This window comes from Meleagris gallopavo, chromosome 1, assembly GCF_000146605.3.
Source record: "Meleagris gallopavo isolate NT-WF06-2002-E0010 breed Aviagen turkey brand Nicholas breeding stock chromosome 1, Turkey_5.1, whole genome shotgun sequence".
Classification (NCBI taxonomy): Eukaryota; Metazoa; Chordata; class Aves; order Galliformes; family Phasianidae; genus Meleagris; species Meleagris gallopavo.
The window spans coordinates 47,932,681-47,959,449 of record NC_015011.2 but is presented as its reverse complement, the minus strand read 5'-3'; the positions used below and the strand labels follow the sequence as shown (position 1 = coordinate 47,959,449).

At 45.4% G+C, this 26,769-nt stretch overlaps 1 protein-coding gene across 2 annotated transcripts in view; it reads left to right on the top strand.

Annotated features, from left to right (window-relative positions):
* The window catches only part of TEF (TEF transcription factor, PAR bZIP family member), a 19,456-nt gene extending 4,596 nt beyond the window's left edge, over positions 1-14,860 (top strand). The window contains exons 2-5 of one of the 2 annotated variants that reach the window (XM_003202295.4): positions 4,780-5,103; positions 6,458-6,678; positions 7,302-7,513; positions 9,396-14,860. In XM_003202295.4, coding sequence (XP_003202343.1) covers positions 4,780-5,103; positions 6,458-6,678; positions 7,302-7,513; positions 9,396-9,417 — 779 coding nt within the window. In that variant the 3' untranslated portion in view covers positions 9,418-14,860. The other variant, XM_010710464.3, reaches the window with a different exon arrangement.
* Positions 14,861-26,769: the final 11,909 nt, after the last annotated feature.

The following is a 26,769-nucleotide window of genomic DNA, read 5'->3' as shown; positions in this document are numbered from 1 at the left end:
GTCGGGGCGGCGAGAAACGCTTCAGGTGGGAGGGGTGCGGGGTGTGCCGCGGGAGGCGGCTGCCTCCGTTGCCGCAAAGTTGGGCTGGAAGGAGCCTTCAGGTGCCTCTGTCTGCTCTCAGCACGCTGTGTGGGCAGAGCTGCGCGCCTCGCACCGAGCCTAATCCCCAAGGGTGTGCCCGGTACCTGCGCCGTCCTGCCCGGCCGGGGCTCCTCTGCTCCTGAGGGCAGCGTTGTGCAAACAGGGCTGGCTGCAGCCTTCCCAGTGCAGAGCCGTTGGCGTTTTCTATCTTTGCACAGCACTGCGTAAACCTATTCGTCTCGTGATTCTGGCCAATACCTTTTCTCCTTTCTGCTCTAAAAAAAAAAAAATAATAATAATAATAGAGAGGTCAGCCTCGGGTAGAGGTTGGCCGTGTTGCTATGGCACAGGATGCTGCAGTGCATTTTGAATCTCCAACGTTACGGCAGTGCTGAGGTTATTATCCTCACCCAATACCCTTTAGAGGTGACAGTGCTATCAGAAACAACCTCAGGTGGTGTGTGGTGACCAAACAAGATATGGCCGCTTTGTTTTCTACGTCCAGCATTTGGAACTGTGAAATTTTAAAACAAATAAGGATTTTATGCCTTGCACTGCTCTAAAATGAGAAGCATTGAATTCTTTTTGCCTTACCAGATGACCCCGTTCCAGCTTGGGAAGGCACACAGCGTGACCCTGTTAAGCTTATTGGTGGGCCCGCTGAATTCTGATTACCCCTCTCTATTCATGCTGGGATGAAGTTCACACTGTTCCCATTCTTAAATTTCTCCCAGGGCTTCCTTTAATTCACCTGGCACTATGTCATTTCATTTCACGCTTCCTGAAACGTGTTGCTTTGTTTGTTTTGATCTCTCGATGCTTCAATTCTCTGCATGTTTGCAAGACAGAGAAAAAAGGCACCCCTATTAGCAGGTAACTGTTCTTAATTTTACAGAAGACCTGCCAGTACAATTGCAACTACTGACTTCAGAGGATTCTTCTTTTATTTTCTGTTCCTTTACAATGCATGGATGGAGCCAAAGTGTCAGCAGGCTTTCTAAGAAAGGCTCCCGTGTGCTTTGCTTGTTGACAATATACAATTTGGTGTATTATTCTGAGATAAATGGTATCAACTAGCTGCAGTTGTGTCCATTTATAGTCTGCACAAGCTTCCTATGGGTTTTCCAACTGCCCTGGGTAATTCGACTACCCAGTAAGCGAGCAGGCTTTCTAATCCTTCTGAGCAACAGCAGAGGACATCCAGTTCCAACTGAATGCTATCATGAATGCTCTGCCATGTACTGAGTATATGCAACAGCACTTGTTGTAAGTTGTTCTTAAGCAGAGCATAAGGGTTAAATAAAAAAAAATAGTAATTTAAAATAATGAAGTCTGTGGAGTAAGGGAAGAGGATTAATATTTTGGAGCAGGACTGTAGGTCCTGCCTATTAATAATGAACTGCTGCATACTCTCCAGTCCAAAGGATGCCTTAATCACCAGTTGCATGCTGCTGTGGCAGGAATGCCTCATCAAACATCACAGTAATGGGCATCAGGAGTACATTACTCTACAACCTATCTTGTTGCACTGTCACAAATGGGGCTGAGGATCTGTGGAAGAATCAGCCTTCGACTATACAACATTTTTGGTATAATTTGGCAAAATATTTTTGATGAAGTAGGGCTTCCTCAAAAGTGTGGGTACTGGTAGTGGCCTAAACTTCTGTCTTGTCTTGTGGAAAAACAAGCATGAGCAATAAAGCTCTTTCCAGCTTGCTAAAATGAGTGTTTCCAGCTGTTAGTGACCTGGAGTTCTTGCTTTTCATTGCCAGAATTATTTAAGGTAAACTAGTGACCTCTCTTAACAGCAGATGTACAAGCTAGTTAATAGGTCACAGTAGCAGAGTGAGAGGACTAAATTGGACGTGAGCTTTCAGCTGCAGAACTACAGTCCAGATTTACCAGGGTGACCTTGAATCACTGCAAATGGAGCCTCTTAGAATACTGCAGCTCTGCTGTCAGGTAATACCTGTTTACACTATAAATATATTTGGAGAATTAATGTTTCAGGTCCCTGCGCTGGGGCAGGCAGAAACTTTCACCTCAAGATGCAAGAAGTTAATTAGTGTTTCATTAGATATTGTGTACCCAGCAGGATGTTGTGCAGCAGGAAATAAAGATTAAATGAATTGAAAGAAAGCCAGTGGGAAAATGTCAGTGTAAAAATGATCACACAACAGTTCTCTTTTTATGCGTCATGTTTGAAATACATGGGCACTTGGTATGCCTGCTAACGGCTGCTATTTTAATTTTGTTTCAGATATTGCTGCTAGAAGTGAGGGTGGAGAAAGAGGCAGCATAGCTAAACAAAGACGACACTGGAGACTCAGTGCTTGTCCAGTTCTCAACGTGTAGCAAAAGGAAAAGAATCAGGTGGTCCTCTCATGTGAAGAAAGGATTTAATTTGATGTGAGCCAGGGACAATAGCAAGAGGAAGTTGGGAGGTCCGCGGTCTTTTTGGGGTACTAACGTACAGCAGGATGATGGTGCACATCTGTGGGGCTCTGAAAGTTCTTATAAGAGCCACACATGCCTGCAGTATGGCATCTATCTTCTGGGGGGGGAGGGAGGAAGGGAGAGGCTGGAGATACAACAACTAAGCTTTGTATTTTGAGCTGTTGCGTTAGATGTTGCAATGCCCGTGCACTACTGGCTGTGTTAAGACTTGCATTTATAATGGAATACTGATGTTTTTAAGACCAAGGGGTGATGACACTTTGATTCAACATTCACAAGTTGTTTATCATGTTGATAAAAAAATAAAGCGATTTATAAAGAAATCGTTATTGTCACTTGTTTTGTATTGTTATGTACACAAGTCCTTGCACAAATCTGGGTGGTTGTGTTGGGCAATATGCAAACCTTATGGGAATGCAATATCCTAGATTCAAAAGCTTGATGTAAAATGGCTGTTCTGATTTGGTGGAGTGTGCCTCACTAGTGACGTCATCTTTGTATGTGAAACAGAGCAGACAGCATTTCTTTACTTGCTTCAAGTACAAGCTGTTTAGAACATTCAGGCGGTTTGGATCGTGGCTGTTAACCTGAACATTTGCTTTGCCTGGGAAAAGGTAGGGAAGTTAGCAAAGGAGTTTATAGCAGGGATAGGTGTTGGGAGGTGGAAGTTCAGAGGCAGCGGTGTGAAGTTGTGAGGGGAGCACCCCATAGCTGCAAGGAGATAATGTTAGCAAAGCTTACCCTTTAGGTACTTACTGTTAGTCCCAAGTCTGTAGCAGATAAGTATTTTCTTATGTGTTTAGATTAGTAACTATCTCTTGTATAAAATATTTGGGGGATGGTAGATGAAAACGATAATTTATTTTGTATGGCAGTGCTGTTCTTTGAGCCATAAAAAGCTCTTTCAATCTCAGTTCCGTCTCAGCTAAGGCAGCAGTGGAAGGAATGCCAGTTTTATCAAATAGGCTTTATATAAATAGGCTTTTCTGATTTAGAGCACGGTTTCAACCGCACTCCCACCTCGATGAAGTAGAATACTCCTTTAGTAGATTTTAACTGGTCTGGAATATCCTATTGCCAAGGACTTGTGCGTTTTGTCAGGCTGCTGTGTGCAGATGCTGGAGATCCACAGTGCTCCAGTGTATGTTCCTGCAGCCCTTGTTCCCTCAGAGTGGGTATTTATCTGTTTCCTTGATAAGATGCAATTCCCAGTTGGTACAGCTACACCTGGTGACTGTTCCTTTTGATGGCAGCACTGGCTCCAGTAGTCACTGCCCTAACATTGCTTCTGCAGTGCTTCCTTGCAGTGCAGGTAGAATTGCATAGCTATGTGGAGATCTGGATCAGGAACAGAACTTGGACTTTTTTTTGCCGATTTATTTTTATCTCTTAAATTATGTAATTATTCCATAACTTGAGTTTTCTGCTTGGATTCTGTCCCAGACAGTTGTGAAGATTCAGTAGCTATGGGGAATGTAGAAACAGCCATTTTTCAGTATTACATGCTTTGTAGCATAGTAAATGGAGAGCTCATCAGTCTTTTCTGGCCTGGGGGTGGAGATGTGGGAGTATGCCTTATCAGACATCTCCCCAAAGAGTAAAAATTGTATGTAGGTACACTGAGCTATCTATAGTGAACAGCATTTGGAGCTATTACTTTATGTGGACATGCTGAGTCATTTTAGAAAGGAATGCATCTGAAATACTGAACAGTAGTGGTCCAGGTCTCTGATGTGCTGTGGACCCTTCCAGCTGATTTTCAAATGCAATCTGAAAACCCTTATTTACTTCTGAATGTCAATCTAAATTATTCTTCTGCACCTTCTTTCCCTCGTGCATAGAATAAACTACTCTGCTTCCTCAAAGTTCTTTAATGGCTTCCGCTGTAATTCTATGTCAGGACATTCACTTCCCCATCTTCCAGGACAAGTCAGGATAAGACAAATGAACCAGTCTATTTTGCAGTGGCTAGTGAATAATAAGCCAGATGCAGTATTATAGTGTACTTTGGTGAGTTCTCACAGCAGAGTTGATAATCTTCAAGGCTACTCAACTGTGGTCCAGCCCTTGCAGGGAAGCAAAGCACTCCATGCTGAGCTGCATACAAATGTTGCCTTTCAACATCTGCATTTCCAGATCATGTCTTAAGACAGAAATATGGTTTACTGAATTTTCTTCCATGGGATTTTTTTTTTTTTTTTAAAGCTGCAACTTGTGCAGTGACCTACTTGTATCTTTCAGATAAAGAGAAGAAGATAAAGCTTGAGGAAGATGAGGCGGCAGCTGCCAGCACTATGGCAGTCTCAGCTTCCCTCATGCCACCTATCTGGGACAAAACTATTCCTTACGATGGAGAGTCTTTCCATCTGGAATACATGGATCTGGACGAATTTCTCCTAGAGAATGGAATTCCTTCCAGCCCTACTCACCTGGATTTGAACCAGAATCCACTCATGCCTGTGGCTAAGCTGGAAGAAAAGGAGCCAGCCAGTGCATCCACTGGTTCTCCTGTGTCTTCGTCATCTACTGCCGTCTACCAGCAATCTGAAGCAGCCTCCAGCACAGGTAGATGGAATTGTTTTGATTGTTCTGCTATCAACAGGTGCCTCTTCAGATCCAAGAGGAGGTGTGCTAACCCATTGCTGTTAGCTGTGGCAGGCTAAGTAACAGGAAAGTGCTCAGCGTAGCCTATGTGTCAATTCATGAAGATGCTGCCTCTCGTCTTCCTCAGTCTCCTTACTGGAAAAATGAGTCAGTGTTTATAAGTATTGCAGCCTTTCTCTTTTGAAATCAGTGGAGCTGGAATGCCAGCATAAAGAATTTGTTTTCTTAATTTTGCTTATTTGGTGAGAAGCTGGACGTGTTGTGAATTTAGCTGCTCAGATTGGCTTCTAATAGATTCGATAGGTTGTGCCAAGTCACTTGTACTGCCTTGGTTTGTCCCTCAAATAACAATGCTTAATTGGAAAAAAAATAAATAACAAAGCAGCATTTCCTTGCTGGCCTATGAAACTGGTAAGCTGACCTTTGGAAAAGGTCTATTAGTGGTACAGTTTAATATTCTGTGTTGCTTTGAAGAGAGAATGAAGGAACAAAGAAACAAAACTATGTACTTAAGTGGTACTGAGAGACTTCTGCTTTTCATGAGTAGTGTTGGAGTTTAAACTTCTTAGCCATTAAACTTGCACAGTGCTATTTCAGGAGCAGGGTTTACAGCAAGCATTTTGCTGAGGACCTCCTCCTGGGAACCTGTGCGAAAAGCAAAACGTGAAATTCTTTCTGTAAAGCATAAGGTGTGGTGTTTGTTTGTTTTTTTCCAGGTGGCATATGAAAAGGTTTATTCATTGATCTCTGCTTCAGATTGCACTGACATTACAAACTTCATGAACTTGAATTGCTAGGTGGTAGATAAATATGTCAAAGTTCATGTGAACACTGTCGGGCAGCTTGTTAGGGCACTTCTGTTCCCATGTGGCACGGTAGTAGCATGTATTTAAATTTGTATTTAAATGTACAGTTCTTTAGTCCTTTGGTAATGCAATTGTCTTACCTTTGAAGGACTTAAGACTGCAGTGTTTGGGCAAGCTGTTTTCTGTGAAGTTTTCAAAGTGACAAATCTCAGGCTGATACAGTTTCCATACTTAGAAACACTTGCTGTAGCAATGTTAAATGTGCTCAAGTGCAAAAAGCACTTTGAGGAAGTCTTAGCTTTTGTCCCACACCTGTCTACTCATGTCTGTTAGTCTGGCAGATGTTCCTGGATCTTGTATTACAATGGACATGCAGTACCAAGCATTGCATTAGAGAAATATCAGGTAGAGCTATTAAATGCTAGCTGCAACAACAGAGGTATCCAGTGTGGCTTCTGAGTTAATTCTCTTCATCCTGCTGAATGTGTTGCAACTTCTGTTTTTGCCAGAGTCCCCACCGCAAAATGAGAGAAATACACCCAGCCCCATTGATCCTGACTGTGTAGAAGTTGAGGTGAATTTTAATCCTGACCCTGCTGATTTAGTGCTGTCCAGTGTGCCTGGTGGTGAGCTTTTCAATCCTCGCAAGCACAAGTTTACTGAAGAGGACCTGAAACCACAACCAATGATTAAAAAAGCAAAGAAGGTTTTTGTCCCAGATGAGCAAAAGGTAACAGATTTATTACTGCAGACTTCTCTAGGCTGTGATCAAAATTTTTCACTCTTTGACCAAACACATTCACATATAAAGGTAACATGCTACATGACTGGGGAAAAGCATTGCCAGGAATAGAATTGACAAGTAAACTGCTGTTCTTGCTGGTTTAGTACCATGAGATAATTACCAGGCAGGAGCAACTGAAAATGATACACACAGAAATTAAAAGAACTATCTGGTCACATCCACATCTGCTGCGCTTTGAAGGCCAGCGTATGTATTTGCCCAGCATTATGCCTGCTGTAGCTTTGAGCCGACAAGAAAACGGGCTATTTTTCTTGGAAGTTTATTCTTGAATTGAAATTAAGTCAAGGGCAGGTTTTAATTGGACGGCTTAGTAGCCAAGTCTTTTATTCTCTCCAGTTCTAGCAGCGCATCTTGTTTATGCTAAAGCAAGACTTGTGTGTGATTATGAAATCTTACAGTGCTCTCTTGCCTGTGTTTTAGCATCTGAGCCTTATGAACCAATGAAGGAAGCTCTCAAGTATGGAATGTAGTGCCCTTATAGGACGGAGGTATTTATTTGATACAAAATGTCAGGTTGGCATCTTTTTTCTTATTTCTTTTTGCTCCAGGATGAAAAATACTGGACAAGGCGAAAGAAGAACAATGTGGCAGCAAAGCGTTCCCGTGATGCTCGACGATTAAAGGAGAATCAGATCACAATTCGGGCAGCCTTCCTGGAGAAAGAGAATACGGCCCTGAGGACGGAGGTTGCAGAGCTGCGCAAGGAAGTGGGGCGATGCAAGAACATTGTTTCTAAATACGAGACCAGATACGGACCCTTGTAAGCACACCCCTTTTCCTTGTTAAGGCTCCTTGTTTTAGCCTCTTAGACTTCTCTGCCTTCTGTAGAGACTTTCAGAAATAAAGTTTGTGGAGGCTTTCCCATTTTGCATCTTTAAAAAAAAAAAAAAAAAGTCTGTTGGCAAAACATTCAGACACATTTCCTGATTTTCATGTTGCCCAGAAACTTAATGTCCGTATTTACAACTTTAGCACTAATAGAGCACTTTCTGATGTCATACGAAAGAACAGATTATCCTGTCCAAAGGAATATATATGGATTCCTTGTGACTGGACAGAGCTTTTGCTTTCTGTTCTAATCTCTCTTTTTTTCAATGGAGGGAAAAAAGCAAAGACCAGAGTCCTTTAGGTTCTTTTCTTTTTTCTTTGTCTTTTTTTTGTTTGTTTGTTTTCAAGAAAATCCTACTCTTCTGTACCTGTGTGCCACCTCCCTGCCCCAGTCAAATTGTGAAACATAATTTTAAGATGTTGCTGTGCAGCATCGTGAAATTCTCCTCTCCCATTTAGAGGCGCTAGAAGGCACTCTCTTCCTGTTGAAGAGGAACAGAGAATCTTTAGGACAGGGAAATGTTCAATCTCTTGTGGACACTGAGATCTCTACCTTAAGCTCTAGGAAAACTACAATCAGTACAGTGTTGGTAAAATACTGCTCAAGCCTCTTGATAGGCTCTAATTCTGGATAACTTCCAGGAGCCTAGAATAGAGAACAGCAGGGAGTCTCTCACTTTACAGATGACTACAGAATAGTTTGTTGTGGATTTTAGGCTGTAATTCTACCACCATCCTTCATTTTTTGTTCCTTGAGGGGAGACTTCTTCCTCGAATTGCTGATGAAGCAGCCTATTCATCATAACTGAGGAGTAAGGGAGAAAAAGAAGTCTGCCTTCTTATGCTGAATTTGAGCCCCATCTGTTAAGGAATTGCTTTTAAAATTTTCACAGAAAATCTTCCATAGCATGAGGAAACAGAGAAACTAGCCACTGTTACTTTGTTACACCTTACCTGTTGTACAAAGTTTTTGTTGTTTTTTTTTGTTTGTTTGTTTTGGTCCTTTGCCTCCCTAATATGCTATGGAACAAGCTACCAACAGTACACCTCCATATCTCTTGTGTAGCAGTGTATCTAGACTCTCTGTGCCTGCTGGTTCTCTCTCTAGCATGCTTCTTGATAGAAAATTAATATACAAGACTTGCCCTCTTGAAAATAATCCATTCTCAGCACCAAGTGCTGCTTCAACAGTATGTGCTGCTAAAAGAGAACTATGCTGCGTGTGATGTTGGGACCTTCTCCATGACCTCCAGCTGCAAGAACCAGAAGCTTTAACGGAAGTATTTGTGCAGAAGTTCCCTTCTAGACAAGAGAAGCTATCTTAAGATAGCGGTTATGTCAGAACTTCTAAGCTCTGCTTCCTGGGCTAATGCTTCTATTAGGGAGTAACAAGGTAGAAGATGTTGAGGATAGTTTCCAGTTCCCCTCTTGAAATCTGAAAAGAGTGTTGAGGGAAACGAAACAGAGGTTCTGTCCTGTACTAAAGACTTTGTGCCCAGCTTGTCTTTTAAACATAATGGAAAAATTGGTATGAATTTAAACCAATTGTGCGTTGACTTCTTAAGGAAGTGAAGAAGCAGGCTAATCCAGTACAGTTAAAGTAAATGTATGCTTTGATCTCTCTTCCCTTTTTATGTTCTAATTCGACCAGAATGTCTCTTCATACTGTGTTGGTCTGATTTCTTTCAAACATGCTAAAAATGGTCACCCTTTCAGCAGGGGATTTGCTTTCACAGGGTGGTGTGTGGTGGTGGTGATGGTGGGAAGTATATGATAAATAAATTGTCACACTTAACACTTTGCTTTGTTTAAAGTGACTTATCTGATTCCGAGTGATGCAACTTTAAAGACTTTTAAAAACAAAGAAACTAAAAAGCACACATGAATCGCCAGTCTTCAGAGTGAGCAGTGAAATCTTTGAGGTGTCCCAACACAACTGACGATGACCCTGCCTGCCTGCTTGCCTGCAAGTACCCCATCTGAACTACCCAGGGCTGGGCATGATGAAAAGTGCAAAGTCTCCTTAACTCTGTATATGGCTTTCTTATCTGTCTTTCTCACTGTAACTATGAACTACAATAAGCTTACTTACTGGGGTTTTGTCAAGACACTCAAAGTTCATGTTTCAAAGTCTGTTGACAGCCTGTGTGAGTAGTGACTGTTTTGGCACTCGAGTGGATGAAAATAGAGAGATTTATATGGAAGTAAATAGAGAGATTTAAATGGAAGTGTCTGTATATATTAAGAACTGCTATACTTTAAAACTTCTTTCCCCTGCAGTAGAATAAGTTGTACCTAATGCTGCAGCTCGCTTCTGGTACAGCATAGCATCTTGTGGAGTGTTGTGAGTGCAGAATCAAAGACAGCAGTTTGTGATGTGTAAGGCTTCCAGTGCAGAGTAATACAGCAGATGTATTGAAACAATGCAGAAAGCGCCCCGGCGTGCCATATGGAGGCTTGTAAGAAATCTCTATCAAACAACCCATGTAAGAGGAAAAACACTGCTGTAACCTGCCTTCTCATTTTTTTTCAAGGCTCGCTTTCTTTTAATGGTATCTCACTGAAACAAAGCCTGATCTTCTGTTACAAATTAGCAGTCATGGACAAGGTGCTAGTCTGATCCCCGTGTCTTTTGGCAGTGTAAGGCTACCAAGTGAGTATTAGTGCCAGCAAAGCAATGGCTATGAGCTGCCGTGCTGCAATTTGCTCTCTCTTGACTACATGAGAACTGCAGTGGCAGAAGAGTATTTCATCTGTTTGACAAATCTGAAACAGCTAAAGACTTTGCAGAGGTACAGCAGATGCATTAAGTACTAAGACCCTTCCTTGTGCTGGTGTGGGAGAGTAGATGAAAGCTTAGGCAGATTGTGGAGATGATTATTGTGTGTTGAAGATGGGGAAAGTAGGTGGAAGTTCCTTTGTAATAGCTTCATCAGCCAAACAAGAATCTACCTTTATGTTAAGGAAGGTTAAGAGCTATATTTAAGTGGGAAGAACAAGTACTTACTTTCTGGGAAAGTAGCACAGAGCTGAAGCCTGTAAGACAGGAGTGAATGTTTGGTGTATTTGTGCCTGGAGATTGGTGAACAGCATACACCTCGAGAGAAATAATCCAGAAAGCTTTCAGAAGCACAAGTGCCTGAGTTATGAGGCACAACTAGTTACCAGCAAAACCTGACACAACATTGAGCAAGTATTCTGAGTTAGTATTTATCCAAGAGATACCACTCTTCAGAGCAGAAAGGCAAAGAGAAAAAGATGCAAGGCAGCAGATAATGTTGTACCTTCACCTAAAAAATAAAATGCAGGATTTGTAACTTTTTTTTTTTTTTGAAAGCATAACCTTTGTAAAGGGCATATATATTAAATGCACTTACTGACCTGTTATTTGTAATGGACCATGATCTGGAGTGGAGAAAGTATTTTTTAACTTTCATTGGTTACAAAATTATACTGAGTGCACAATCAGAATTTGTGATTCTGAGGTGATCTCTGAGTACCCTCAGATGGATGAATAGCTTAGCTCTGCGTTGCTGAAACATCAGCATATATCACTACCTGGAGCAAATATTGCAGATTCAAATGGATATTTTTGGTATGTCCAGTTTTTCTTTTTCCTTTATTTTGATGATACTGACAGCATGTAAATATAGCAACTCTTTCCATTTATCATTTCTACATTTCCAGTTGGCTTTGGCTATTCTTGAAGGTCATACTTCCTGCTTAAATCAAAAGAATATTGTAACTGGGCAAGGAGTTGCTAATCCTTCATTGGGTCTTGCTGTCTTACTGCTTTAGGAGCATGTTTTAAATGCCTATACATTGTATACAGGACCTGGTTTTGCAGTATGCCACGCTATTTTAAGAGCAAAACAGTAAGAATAGTATGTGCAATTCTGTCTTTTCCTGTCATATCAAAGGTTTATACAGTGGAAACTAACAGTGAATTATATATATATATATATATATATTTTATTTCAGAGAAGACTGTTAGTAAATTCTTGTGCTTCCCTGTAGGAAACAGTGCATATCTGCACATCCTGTTTCACGTATCTACAGGTTGCAAAACTGGAAAATCACACTTCGAGATAAATGTGACTGATCTTCTATAGTTGGAGATTTTTGTTGTTGTTGTTAAGAATCAACGTCTTCAAGGTAATAACTACGAAAGGAGTGTGCGCATTGCCAGACGGCTAAGTGATGTGCAGTGCTGATTTCCATTCTCAGCTTTTGCAGTCTTGGGAAGTTGAGCTTACTGCTTCAGAGCGTGCTGCTCCTTTCAGAAAGATTCACTTACAGTCTTGTTTCTTTGACGAGGATGACTATCCTATTTGTAAATGGTAGCTTGGATAGATTTTCCGTAGTGATCGTAAGACCAATATTCTTTTAGCTCAGTCTACGTGTTAAAAGATGCTGAATTGACACTGTTAGTGTCTGAAGTTCTCTAACCTTGGAACGTGCTACATAGAGGCCGTAAGCGTGCCTATTGCCAATATACTCCACTGCATCCAAAAAGGGACCATCTCCAAGGGGAGGGAATAAAGGGAATGCATCTTGGAGCATCACTGCAGGGATTGCCATTAAAGGGAGCTGTTTTTGACAGCTCTACATTCATTAAGAAATAGATTGAAATCAAACAGCCGTTGCACAGCACTAGCTTTCAAAGTGCATAAACTGTTGATATTGGCAATTGACTGTTGTCTTATTCTACAGAAAAACTGACAATGAGTAAGTGATGCACAAAACTTATTGCAGTACTACTTTCGTACGTGACCTTCTAATCCACACAGTTACATTTCCATGCAGCAGTGCATTTCGGTACTTAGTAAGTCCCTAGAACTTTATTCTTTCACCTGATGCCAAGGTCTGCTCCCAGTGAAGCCGCTAACAAAGATCTCGTTAACTTCCATAGGAAAAAGTCTTCGTTCTGATGAGGTGAGCATCAAGCTTTAAGCAAGCACTGGAGCCCTGGGTATATTTGTGTTACTCTGGAGCGCCCTGTGCTGGGATCAGGTGGATGTATCCCTGATTGCAGGTGTCGTGTTCATAAACTGATCCTTCACTTATTTGTTCACGCAGTTTTGATGTTCAGACAGTCTGAAATCTTTTCCCTCCCTCCCCCACCGTGGACAGGGTTAAAAAGCATACTATAAACTTGTGCTGGGAGAAGGAATGTTTTTTGTTGTCGCTTTTTCTTGTTTAGTTATTTCTTTTCTTAAAAAGAATGTTATGTGGCTTTCTACAGTTCTTTCGGTAACGTTTTATGTAATTTCTGACAATTTCCCTTTTCCCTGCTGTGCTTTTTGAAAGCCCAAGGTATTATAACTGTCAAAATCACTTTCAGTGTTACCTGCAGGATTGCTACTGATTTTAACAAATGTGTTTCACATTGAAGGGTGTAGTAGAAGGCCAGCAGTAACAGCTCAATAAAACATTCTTGTGTGGGGATTTTTTTTTCCCCCAAAACAATGGATTTGCACAGAAGAGAATATTGTTGCTTCAGCCCTGTAAACCTCTTCAGGATAACATGGCTCTGTTCCTTGTGATCAGACGCCTTCATTTTTAGTGAGAGTGAAGGTATCTTGCACCCTTTAAAACCCAGACAGGATTTCATTTGCCCTCACTGTTTTAGCTGATAAGCAAGAGATGAGAAATGCAAACTTAGCTTAATGCATAAATCCTTTTTTTCTTAGTAATCTACATCTAAATCCAAAAGCAGCAAAATAAATTTGTCAGTGCTGTTGTTTTGCCCTTGCAGTACTGGAAGATACTGGCTAGATTTCTAGATTTTCAGCTGATTACTCTGATCTGTATAGCTGCCACTGTAACAGGGTGAAGATGGATAAATTCACAACAAAAGAATGGGAAGAAGGTAGAAAGAGTAAGCATAACTTCTGTGGAGATGCTAACATAACGCTAATCGAGAAACTACAGTGGTTTAATTGTCAATAATGCAGATTTGTCATACGGAATGTTCTTTTTTAACTTGAGAGTATGCTGTCCCCTAGCAAGTCCCTTCTGGAATGCAGATTTCAAGTTGAAGCAACTATGGGGGAAAGGGAATACTTTGAGGAAGATACATATATAGATAAACATAAAAATACCTGTCAAGTAAAGCAGAAAATGGAAGTGGGGAAAACGGTACCACAGGTTACTGACCCAAATTAGGCTGCTGAAACCAAAGCCTCGCTGTTTAAATTCTGCAGCAGTTTGGATCCCCATCCTATAGAAGATTGTTTAGGTTTTAGGAAACTTGTTTAGGTTTGGGAATCTCCTTTTCTTGATCTCGTGCCCGCAGTTCAGAACGAAGTGAAAGGAATACAGAGATGGGGGTGGAGAGTTACCTCAGAAAGGCATGAACAAATAGCTATTGCTTCAACTGAGTGTGCTGTTGTGCCAGGACTTGACCTGCCCCCGTGAACTGATAGTGCTGTGTCGTGAAGAAGTTACTATCTGAGGCCCCAAGCGTTTTAAGACCTCAGTTCTGCATGGGCTGAGCCCTGTATCTATAGAGAACCGCATGGACTTCACAGGATCTATTTTTGAATGTGAAGCTCTGTCCAGGCAGTCGGCTGCAGAATTGTGTCCTTAACACCGTCACTTGTAGTTATAAGGCTGTTCATATTAAATGTAATTTGGGTGCCTGTTACATAGCCAAAACCCTTGTTATGTCATTTTCCCAACCAAGGCATGAGCAGAAACCCTTTGCTGTACAACACCTAGTAAAAAAAAAAAAAAAAAAAAAAAAAAAAGTACTTCACATCCATCTAGTAAATTAAGGCATGTGATTTTGGTCTGTGGGTCTCAACAAACTTTGCTCGTGTACCTGCCTGAATGTTTCCTTAGATCTGCAGCTGTGGCTCGGTGAGAAGGTATGGCAGCATTTGTTTTCCCCAGGGAGCACAACAGCAGCTCTGATCTGTCACGCTGCAGGTGACCGCTTGCTGCTGGCCAGGATCGTGGAAAGATGCATCCTCTGCACTTTTATGTGAAGTTGTCTCAAATATGGTGATTAACATGACTATTGAAATACTGTATTTTGTATAACTTAGAACGTGTAAATACACTTTTAAAACTGATCTGTTCTATGAAGTAATAAATAAGTGCTTCCATTGTAATTCCTGAATATTGTTAATGCTTTGTGTAGCTTGATTTGGGACGATTTTATTTTTTTCCTAGAGAACTACAGAAATCAAAACCAAGATCGGTGTTGTGGAATTCTAGTCTAGTTGTGATGCTTTCTATCGAGACAAAATGTGTTTAAAAAAAAAAAAAAAAAGAGCTACTTAAGCAGAGAAACTGAGAATTTGAGGGAACTGGTTCTCTTCCAGTCTTTCTTTAAGGGTAGTCACCCATGGCACCAGTAACTGTATTCTTCCCACCTCATTAGCTGAGCAATTAATTTTGTTGTGTGTGAGTAGCATTTGGAAAGTGGCAGTGTTAAATGATTCATAACACTTAGTGATTGAGGAAAATGAAAGGGTTGGTTTTTTTTTTTTTTAACTGTTCCCTCTTTTGGCTTGATCAGATCTGCCTCCACCCTTCAGCCAGACTGCAGCAAGTTGCAATGAAACAGTGAGTGACTGTTACTGAAGCTCATTTGTAACCTGGATAGCCTACATCTCTATTAGATGCGTTATGTACGTAGATGACACGAGTACCCTGTCTTGGTTTTGGAGAGGGAAAGCAATTAACGAGTTGAAGTTTAGCTGGATGCTGCACAGCTGGAACTCTCATCAGCTTTCATGACCTGTTCTATCTTGTGTTAAAAGAGGAACAGTGGAGCAAGCTGGGTTGATGGTTGGACTAAATGATTTTACAGGTCCCTTCCAACCTTAATGATTCTAATCACAAGCAGTCCGTTAGGAGACACCAACGCTTTGAGGAGATGTGGAGACTGGTCTGTCAGTCTTCAGCTAGGAGATCAGCCTGTGATAACAGCCTCTCCAGCCATAACATAACTTCTTTGTCTTCAACGCTGTACTGGAACAGACTTTATCTGGTATCAGCTGCTTCTGTGGTGTTCCATAAACAACAAAGCTACAGCATCTTTTCTAGTGAGCACAGATGATCTCTTCTTCCCCTCCACCCGTGTCCCTAGGCTATAAAATAGCTAAGCATATGTGCAGGGTGTTCAGAAAATTCTGCTCCTATAAGGCTTTTTTAAAGACGTTCAGTTTGAACTAAAAAGTCAGAGGGAACTCCTGACTGCTATATTTGGCCTAAAATTCTGTTTCCTCTTGGATAAAAATATTTTATTTGGCTTCAGACGTGGCACTGATCTGTCCCAGCCGTTCAATGGGATGGATGATAAATCTGCACACTATTTATATGAGAGACAAATGAACCTTAGTTTTACTACGTGTTAACTTGTCTAATCTCTTGGATGCCTACTCCTAAAGGTTGTCTAAATAATTCCTGTAAATGTAGCTGCTTTTCAGAGCAGCCCATGAAGTACACTTGAGATCATTCTGGCTGAGAGATTCTATAGAAACAAAAGAAATAATAAAGATTGTATAGTGGCTGGGTAAAGCTGGATCGCCATAAATGGTTTTAATTCATATATGAATCTTTTGTCCCAAACTACTTACTTTGTACATAGACCTACACACTCTTGGCAGCTGATAGAAGAAAATAAAGGTGCTTAAACAGCAATCAAATGAAGAAAGGGCATTTCACTGTTGCAGAGTTGGTATTATTTTATATTTCCATTTATTACACTTTTTAAATTGTATAAACCACAGATTTGAATTCTCAAAGTCTTCAGCTTGGATTCTGTGAGTAGTTTCAATCCTCTCACCTCTCTGCTCATAACTGGTTTTTAAGAAAAATAAAAGCTTTTGTTTAAAATGTAAAATTTTGACTGTATTAAATTCTGTTAGTACCCTTCCTTTTTAAGAAATAAAAAGTATATTCCACTACACAGAGGTTCAGTAGTTTTGTTCTCTAGATAGCAATCTGTGTGCTGTACACTTCAACTGCCAGCATTACACCTGCAGTTTGCACTGAAGTTGGTAGATGCTGAAGAGCTGATTGCCTTCCGTGACCTCACTGCTGTTCCCACGTGTAACTATTTGGTGTGCAGGTAGCTGCTGTCTGGCTCTCCCTTTCTGAATTAATTGGTTTAAAAACCTGCAAGGTTTTGAGCACAGCTTTTCCATTCCTTCATTTTCAACCTAATTTTGCTTTTTTTTTCCCTTCCAAGGGTTGGTAGGTAAAGACCAGCCTAGTGGGAAAGGAATGAAATGCCGTTTATACGCTCAGTGTCTGACTGACTTTCCAGAGGAAGATGCTTAGTTTCCTTGGCCTCTTGCAGTCTATAATAGTTCTATCTGAGATGTATGCTCTCAAGGAAGATGAGGTCACTGGTGTTTTAGTGCATTTGGACTATTTTAGCATACCGTGAAAATGCAGTAAGGTTGGTTTGATTCTTTGCTTTTGTTAAAAGTATCTCATGAAGAGAGTATCTTGTGATTTGGGGGGGTGGGAGCAGGTAGGAAAGAAATGATTTCAAACAGGAAACATAGATGTTCACTGATTGTTTTCTGACATTTGAGGAAAGGAAGAGGTGTACAGACTAGGCACTATATAAAGTCTATGAAGAGCAGCTTAACCTCTTCTTGAAAAGGGTAATTCTGAAATGAATGCATGAAGACGACTGCGAAGATGACTATCTGCAACTTACCGCGGTGGATTAGCAAATGAATTGGTGTGATTTCGCAGAAGGAAGGAAGTGTAACTGAGTCGCTTTTCCCTGGCTATCTGCCTGAGCCATGATTAGCGATTAGCGATTAGCAGGAAAGCTAAAAAGCTAAACGCTGTGTAGAGGGAGGGGCCTAACCTGTGCTGTGTGTTATAGGCCAAGAACATGACATTGCCGAAACAAAGTACTGCAGTAGAAACTGAGTGGCTACAAGGGTGTGTTGGATGCATCCTCGTACTGCTTCTTGGCTTCAATGCTAGAATCTGTGGGAGATGCTTGGTGTCTGTTCCCTGTCGTGAGCGCAGCTGGCAGCAGTGCAGATGTTGATAATACAGTGCTTTCTTTCCAAGGTGATTTTACGTCCTCTTGCGTGTGTGCGGGATAAGTTTCTAAACATGCCAGCTCTGCACATTGTACTGCTAGTTCCTTTCAGGAAATGGAAGTGCTTTCTCCTACTTGTAGCCATTAGTGATCTGAAAGATGGCAATGGAAAAAAACAGCCTCCTTCCTGCTATACGCCGGGGGGATCTGCTGACTTCGGGACTTGAACTGTACTCCATTTTCCTCTTTTCTCCTCTGATCTGCAGAGCAGCAGGGAAAGAATCTGTCTTCTGGTTTCTGCTGCTCTGAAATAGCAACTGGAATGCTTTCATTGAGAAATATGCAACAGTTGTGTACACCAAGCTCAGCGTGCTTGCTTGCTGTTAGTTGTGATAGCTGTAGTTATAGTTAGTATAGTTACATACATCTACATGTAGTTAGATGCAGCCATTGGAGAGAACGTTTCAAGGCAGAAGACTGGAGATGCAGTTGTGTAAAGGGTTCAGTCTTTCACCCCGTCCCAGTGCTTGGAGGGGAAGGCATTCAGGAGATGAGGAGGGAGATTGTTGCTGGACTAAGGATTGAAAAAGCAATGGAAGGGAACCAGGAGCAAACCAGTCGTGAGGATTTAAGATAAAAGTCGGCCATTTATGCTGGAATGAGGGGGGGGCGGATGTCCCCGGGAAATAATAGCAAAAGGGCAATAGGCGACGACCCTCCTTCCTTCTGAAAAGAGAGGAGGCAGAAGAGGGCTGGGAGATTGCCTCCCCCAGCGCCCGGCTGGGGGCACAGGGCCGGGTCCGGGCCCCTCAGTGCTGCCAAATGGCGGCGAGGCGGTGTCATGGCGGCGGTCTGCCGCCAGATGGCGCTGCGGCAGCGCGCAGGGCTGCTCAAGGGCGCTCCCCCGCGGCTCGCGGTGGGCTGGGTGCCCAGGGAGCGTCTTGACCGCCTCCTGGAGATCCTTCCTGCCGTGTGCTCGGAGGAGCAACAGTAACCCTCTGGCTGGAGGAGGGAGTGACCTTTCTAAGCCTACGGGGAGAGATGGGGAGGACAAGGCAAGGCGGGGAGAAGGGACAGGACGATTTAGGGGTGAGGAGAGGGACAGGTGAGGACGGGAGGCCCGGGGGAGATGGGAAAGTGCAGGGCAGGAGGGCTGAGGAGGATGCTTCCTCTGGGCACCGCCACCCTGCCCTTGTCCCACCGTGGCCGTTGCTCACGACTAGCTCAGCGGGACCACCAGAATTTCTCCCCGTGTGGCCACGCCTGAACGGCCGCACGGCCCAGCTGAGGCTGCGGGAAGAGCTGGGGAAGGAGCGAGGGGGGGGTTAAAAATAGTCCCCTTTGCATTTCTGCAGCTGTCATTCTCAGCTCCCGCCCCGGCTCCTATTTGCACAGCGATGTACGTAATGGGAGACACGTGGGCACGGCCGCTGGCTGGGAGCGGGGACAGCCGTGACATTTAACCGGCACGGCCCGTCCCCACCACTGCCGCAGCCAGGAGACGCCAAGCCGGCCGTGCTGCTCCTGGAAAGGGGCTGTAGGATGGGTTGGGGGCTTCAGAGGGCAAAGCAGCGCTCCGGGTCCCCGTGCTTGCTATGCTGGGCCTGGGCACTGCGCTGTGTGCTCCATCTCTGCCTCCGGTGCAGCCCGGAGCCGCAGATATTGCTGACTCGGGGCAATTCCTGAGCAAACGTGGCATGTGCAGGCAGGTCAGGAGGACGGAGCCTCCCAGCCTATCTCATCCCCAAACACGTCCATCCCTCCCACCTTCTGGCCAGGAACTGAGCCATATGTCTGCTCGCTGTAGGATCCTCTCTTCTTCCAGAGATCACCGGCTTTCACGCTATGTAAGCCGGCAGCCAGACTGCCTGGGGTGATGCGTGAGTCATTGCGGTGCGGTTATTTAAAGTCTGTTCTCTGAGTGCCAGCCACGTGCCTGCACCGCGCAGAAGGAGCAGAAAGCCCCGGAGGAGCCTGGGGTTGGCGTGCAGAGGGACGGCCACAACAACTGTGTCCAAACCCACAGACTCACCGCAGGAGGTGGCCGTGTCATTGCCCACCATTGGTCACTGGCACTGAGTGGTGCTGTGCTTCTCCCAGTGCTGGAACGGGAGCCAGAACCTCAGTCCAAAGCCTCAGAGCAGCTGCAGGCTTCCAACAGCAGTTAGGAAATGGATGTTCTCGCTCGTAAATATTTATGGCATATTCTAACTACTCCCTGATGTTTTCCATTAGGACTGACATCCCAGAGTGATGAGTAAGCCCCAGCCAATGCCCTTCCTGGCACAGCATTACTCTGCTGGGCCCGCAGAGGAGCCTGGCCTGTAGATGAGGCTCTCTCCCTCCTCCCTACTGGCACCACAGGGACGTGGGGTTTAGCAAATGCTGGGGTTAGGTTGGGCCTTGCTGCTGTCCTGCCCTGCTGAGGTGTGCTGGGACCTTCAGGCATCTGCTCTGGGACTGCTTATGGTGCCCCAGAACAGGGCTGGCCCTGCACCTCCATGGGGATCTTCTCACCCCTCGAGGCCACACAGCATATCTTTTCTCATTGATATCATACAGCATTTCACTGAATCATAGAATCATTAGGGTTGAAAAGACTGCTAAGGTCATCCAGTCCAACCACCAACCCGTGTCTGTGACTGCTGAGACCACGTCCCTCAGTGTCACATGTACCCATCAAAAGCATCACAAACGTGTCAGGAAAGATATTGGTGCTAATTGCTCAGTAAGCATTTCTAGAAAAAGCCAGCCCTCCCACTCCTACAAACCACATTACAGCCCCGAACACCACTTCCACCGAAGACCTTGGGCTGCAAGCCCATCTGCAGCTCAAACCTCCCTCTGCTGAGCCCTCCTACGCCGTTACGCTGCATGAGACCTCCGCTCCTTGTTGCTACAGCTGTAGAAGCAGGGGCTGACAGAGCAGGGGAGGGATCGGCGCTGCTCCAAACACGTGCTTTGTGCTCCAACTTAATCTGCTCCAGGCCCTCAGCAGCTGCTGTTTATTGGATCTGCTGTCTGCTGCCAGAAGTCCATGTGAGCCTCGGGACCTTCACTGCAGTGATGGACGTGCTCAGGGTGGAGCAGAGCTCGTGCTGAGCCTGGTCCCAGCAAACAAGCACTGAGATGTTCTCTCATCGTCTTCATTCCACCACTTGGAGAGAGCTCTGGACAGCGAGTAACTGTTGGAGAATGATTTAGGGCATGAAGAATCCTAGAATCATAGAATGGTTTGGGGCTGGAAGGGACCTTAAAGCCCACCCATTTCCAACCCCCTGCCGTCACCCAACGCCCCCATCCATTGTAGAGTTGTTCAAGGCCGAGTTGGGTGGGGCCCTGGGCATCCTGAAAATAGGGAATGCTCTGCAACAAAGCCCAGAGGTGGGTGGCGGGCAGCCTTGTGCTGCGCTCAGGTACGGTGATAGCCTGACACCTTGGTGGCGATGTCGGGAGGATTAAGTCCTGTGGTATTTTTGTAATAGCAGAGCTGTGAATCGCAGCTTCCCGGCTAAATTGCGCTTGAGTAATGCTCTCATGACTTGACTATCTACCCAACATTTTAATTAGTCATTTCTGTCTTCCCTCCCGCGACACTGTATTAAGTACAAAATTATTGTTATTAGCACAAAATGGCTACCCTCACGCCCACACCCTCACAGCTCTTTTCAAGATGGGGCTGTGTTTCAGAGTCAGGGGGTAATCTCCAAAGCATTTTTGAAGCCATTGGAGGAAAAATCACCAACGTGGTAGAAACAGGCTAGAAATCATCCCTCTACTCAACACTGTGAGGCCGCACCTCGAGTGCTGTGTTCAGTTCTGGGCCCCTCACTAAAGAAAGACATGGAGGCCCTGGAGTGTGTCCAGAGAAGGGCAGTGGAGCTGTGAGGGGTCTGGAGCACGAGACTGATGGGGAGCAGCTGAGGGAACTGGGGTTGTTTAGTATGGGGAAAAGGAGCTTATCGCTCTCTACAATGACCTGAAAGGAGGCTGTGGTGAGGTGGGGGTTGGCCTCTTCTCCCAGGTAACAGCGATAGGACAAGAGGGAATAGCATCAAGTTGTGCCAGGAGAGGTTCACATTGGATATTAGGAAACATTTCTTCTCAGAAAGATTGATGCTAGTTGGAACAGACTGCCCAGGGAGGTGATGGAGTATATAAGGAAAGGGTACATGTAGTACTTAGGGACATGGCTTAGTGGGGGGAACTGGTAGTAGGTGGACAGTTGGACTAGATGATCTTAGTGGTCTTTTCCAACCTCATTGATTCCATGAATCTATGAAATAACTCTTTTGCCCCTTTTTTCACAGCTGAGTTGGGGGCTGGCACCCACCGAAGTCAACTAAGTTTGATACTAAGTGCAAGAGAGACAGGGGCACTGAGAAGGACATCTGTGGCAGAGGTACAGGGCAGGAATTTGGCAAGGCAAAGGCCTCTTCCACCACTGAGTGCCCTTGATGCCCCTCTGTCATTGCATTGCAATGACACATCCATGATGTGTCAATGCGCCATTGCCAATTGGCTTCTGATTAAACCCCTCTGGAGTTTAATAAGATTTCCTCCTTCTCTAAACCAGTGGTCATGGGTACGGTCACCCCGGTAATCCCAGGGTAATTTTGGACATCCTGGGAGGGGTGGCAGAGCCTAATGCAGCACCCTTCAAAGGCAGAAGGGTGTTTTGGAGACTTCCAACAAAGCAAGAATCTACCTTGCAAAACCCATTGTCCCAGCGGTGAGCGGAGGCCGGTCTGAAGAAGCCGTCCATCCAGCTCCCTTCATCCCCAGTCCTGCAATCCTCGCATCTGCTGCCTGCTCTGTCATTAGCTCCTGGGCCACTGCCAGTGGCTGTGGCAACACCTGAGCTACTAATTGGGCTATTGCAGCAGCACCAGGAAGCTTGTGCCAGCCGAGCCATGTGCTGCAGCACAGCCTGAGCTCCCACAGCTGTATGCCATGCTGACATTGATAGAAACACCACATTGCTGCATGCAGGTGGCTGTGACCAACTTCCCAAGTTTCCTGGTGGGTGCATTCCCATCTGGTGAATGCTGGTGCCTGTGGTTGCTTTACCTGCTCTCATATCCAGAGAGCTGGGAAACCCTGCTGCACTCCTGGGGTCTTCTCATGGCTGTGGCAGCAGGTACATGCAGTGGCAAACAGATGGAGATGCAGATGCATCCCTTCACTTCCCTTTTTATGGCTTGCCTGGTGAAGAGCATCGGTACCAGGAGGTGCTCCAGGCAGCAGCTGAGCAGGTTGTGCCCAAGGGCAGGAAGACCTGGAGAGGCCCTGCAGACTGCCTTGCTGAGCTAGATCCACCAAGTGACAATTACCTCCTGCAGCAGTAGTTGCCAATTCCCCTGCCAGCATCATCCCCCCAAAAACAGGAAGCCTGGCACTCCAGCTGGTCCAAGCTCCTTGTATCCAGGCCTGGGTACAAGAGGGATGTTGGAGCTGTTGGAGCAGGTGCAGAGGAGGGCACAAAGATGCTGAGAGGGCTGAAGCACCTCTCCTACAAAGACAGGCTGAGGGAGCTGGGCTTGTTCAGCCTGGAGAATAGAAGGCTGTGGAAAGACTTCATTGTGGCCTTCCCTTACTTGAGGGGAGCTTATAAGCAGGAGAAGGAGTGACTTTTTACACGGGCAAATAGTAATAGGACAAAGGGGAATGGCTTTAAGCTAAAAGAGGGGAGATTTAGGTCAGATGTTAGGAAGAAATTCTCTACTCAGAGGGTAGTGAAGCGCTGACACAGCAACCCAGAGAGCTGTGGGTGCCCCATCCCTGGAGGTTCAAGGCCAGGTTGGATTGGGCTCTGGGTAGCTGAGCTGGGGGGTGGCAGCCCTGCCCACAGCACGGGGTGGGACTGGGTGGACACTGAGATCCCTTCCAACCCAACCATCCTGTGATTCTATGGTTCTATGATTCTCTGTACTTGAGACAAAAACAGTGATGTATCTTCATCCAAGACAATATCTAGGGGGAGGTAAAGACTGGATTGATCAAGCCAGCATTCAGGAACTTCTCCATCAAGACACCTTGTTCCTGCCTTTGTGGCTCCATGATGATGATGGGCAGCTGCCACCAGCCCTACGTGTGAGACAGTAGCCTGGGGGAAGGCAGTTGTGCAACTTCAGGGGCCACTGCTGGGGTTACAGATGACTATGTCCAACCCTGACTTGTTCTTGGCTATGCAGCTCTACTGGACAGGCAACAGAAGGGTCCAGTCCACACTGGCCCAGGAGGCTTCACAGGTGACTGCTGTGGTCCCTAAGCGACCCAGTATAACGAGTTCCTCCTGCTTTCCAGGAAAGTTGAGTGATGTGCAGCCGCTGGGGACTTGTGCTGTGTCCCCAGGGCAGCCAGCATTTTGTCCCCAAGCAATGCAGGGCACTGAACACCCAGGCCAAGGTCAGCATGGGGCCATTGGGGTTTTCCCATCTTCTGCCTGGCCATGGGAGGGGACAGGACAGACTCTATGAATGGGAGGACAATGAGATGTGGCGAATGGATTTCTCCTGCAGCAAATGTCAGTCTGGTGCAGCTGTTGTGGAGCAGATGTTGGTTAGATGTGCTATGCTCTGCTTACTACAAAGCTGTTGAAGTTTACTGTAGTCATTGGCTTCCAGAAGGTTTCCACCTATAGGAAGCACTAGTTGGTAAAAAATTTCACAAAGCACACGGGGAAAATACTTCTCAAAGAGTACTTTGGAGAATGAAAATGATTCACTCTAAGATTAAAAATTGACCAGATAGTTTTAATGGGCAAGTTTCTAGTCTAAAGGAATATTGATCCTTGGTAGATGCTTAGCAATGGCATGACTGGGATGGACTGGCCATCCGTCCCCAGCCGTGCCCCTATTTAGGATGAGAAGTAATGGCCTTAAGTTATGCTGAGGGAGGTTCAGATGGTTATGAGGGAAAATTTCTTCTTAGGATGAGTGGTGCTGCAGTGGCACAGGCTGCCCACCAAGGTGGTAGAGTCTCCATCCCTGGAGGTTCCAGAACGGTGTGAATGTGGCACTGAGGGACGTGGTCAGTGGGCATGGTGAGGATGGGCTGGTGGTTGAACTAGGTCTTAGATGTAGATCTTAGTGGTCTTTTCCAACCTTAATGACTCCATCCCTCAGCATCCTCTCTTTTCCGCTCAGGGGACCATGAGAGAGACCAGGAGAGGTGGACGAGTACCAGAGTGCTCTGAGTGACCATGATGGAGTCACGTCCCCTTCTTGGACGTGAACACCTCTGTCCCAGTGCTGGTGATGACAGCACTGCAACTTGGTGCTCATGTCCAGGTGAGAGTTGCCATGCTGAGAGGGCTGCAGCAGCACTGCCCATCACCCCATTACATACTGCCTCCTGTGGGCGTCAGCTTTTTCTGCTGAGAGTCACAGCTGCAACTTCTGCAAGCACTCACTAGCTGATTCACTCCAAGGAAAACTCTGCCCTCAGTGGAAACACCCTGTGGAGCAAGAGGGACGCACTCCCTCATGGAGATCTGCACCAGCAGCATGGCTCCTGTCCCAGCTCAACAAAATCAAGTGGAAAAAAAAAAACTCCTGACAGTGCCCACAGTGGCTTCCTCAGTATTTGGTGAGGAAGGTAAGGGTCCCCGAGGCTCTCCTACAGGCAAAATGCAGACATGAATTTATTTGCAGAGGTCTCACTGCCTTCACTCTCTCCATGGCGATGGGAAAACCTCACGTGTCCCTCCCAGCATGCGCCTGCCAGGCTGGAGTCACTCTTGCTGTTGGCTGTGACCACATGGATTGGCTGCCGCACAAATTGGCTGTCTCCAAGTGGTACAGATAGGAAGCAGCATTCACATTGGCAGGGGCTTTGCAGTGTTTTTCCACATCCTGGTTCTGGCCTAGTGCAAGAGCCAGGGCACAGCAAGGCACCTGTGCAAAGCGGTGTTTGTCTCCAGCTATGCTATGGCCCCAAAGGCTCTGGGGCAGCAGGGAGTGCTCACCAGCCTTGGGTTGCTCTTGGTGGGCCTGTATTTAAAACACAGGCCAGCGCATGGCTGTCTTACAGCTGCCTTTCCAAGCTTGCATAAGGCAGTTGTGCCATGATTGCTGCTGTGACTGGTTGAAAAGTGCAGGGGTAAGCATGGCATTCCCTACCCAAGCTGCCTCCTCCTTAGAGCTGACTGCCTGATGACTCAAGTATCAAGTTTTCCTCCTAGCAGCAGAGCTTCCTGCAATGAACATTTGAATGACATCCCCACACCCTTGCCTTGCTGAAACCACCCCTTGGTTCCAGCAGATGAGCCCCACCTCACTGCCACATATTGCACCCCATTTGGGAACTGACCTGCTCAGCACCCTGGCCTGGTATGACGCTCACAGCTAACACTCACACACCCTGCTAATGCAGACAGGGCAAGGGCAAACACCAGGAACAAGGTGATACCAAGCCATCACCTTAATCCCTGCTCAACTATCAGCTCTGAACTAACTGCAAGCACTGCCCCTCTGCACACCTATGCCCAAAAAGGGCCTGTGTCAGAGCCATGTAAAAAAAAGACAAGGAGCAGGCAGGCACAGCTGCCTTTTTCCATTTCCAGCAACATGGTGAAGGGCAAGAGTTGGTGCACACTTTAGATAAATGATTACAAGGGGTTCAAGACACAAAGGGGAAAAAAACAGCGTTGTTGCTTAGCACAGCGTGACAGTCACATGGAGCGCAGCGTGCCTGGCTCCCAGGGCTTGCAAACCCAAGGGCAAAGCAGCACCAGGTTCTCCAGGAAGAAATTCAGACCCGAGGGTTGCAGGCTGCCAGGAGCTACTCCTGCTGGCAGCCTGCTGCAGGAAGCCAGCTATTTTGGCAACTGTTTGCCTGAAGGGCCTGGGGGCACTGCAGCCAAAGGCGCTGTTCCCTGCCTTCCCCCTCCCCAGGGCACTGAACCTCACCGCGAGGCAAAGCAGCCACTGCTGTTCCTGGGGAGCTGCCCTTGGCACAAACCCAGGCAGCGCCAGGTGTGCCCAGCACAGCAGCACCTCCATTAGCACATCCCACCAGACAGCAACACATGACGAGCAGTTATTATATCATGCTTTTAATACAAACTTAAAAAAATCTGGAACAATAGAAACTGTACAGATTTGATCAACTTTTTTTTTTTTGTTTTTTTTAACTAAATCTCTAGACACGCCAATGTCCCG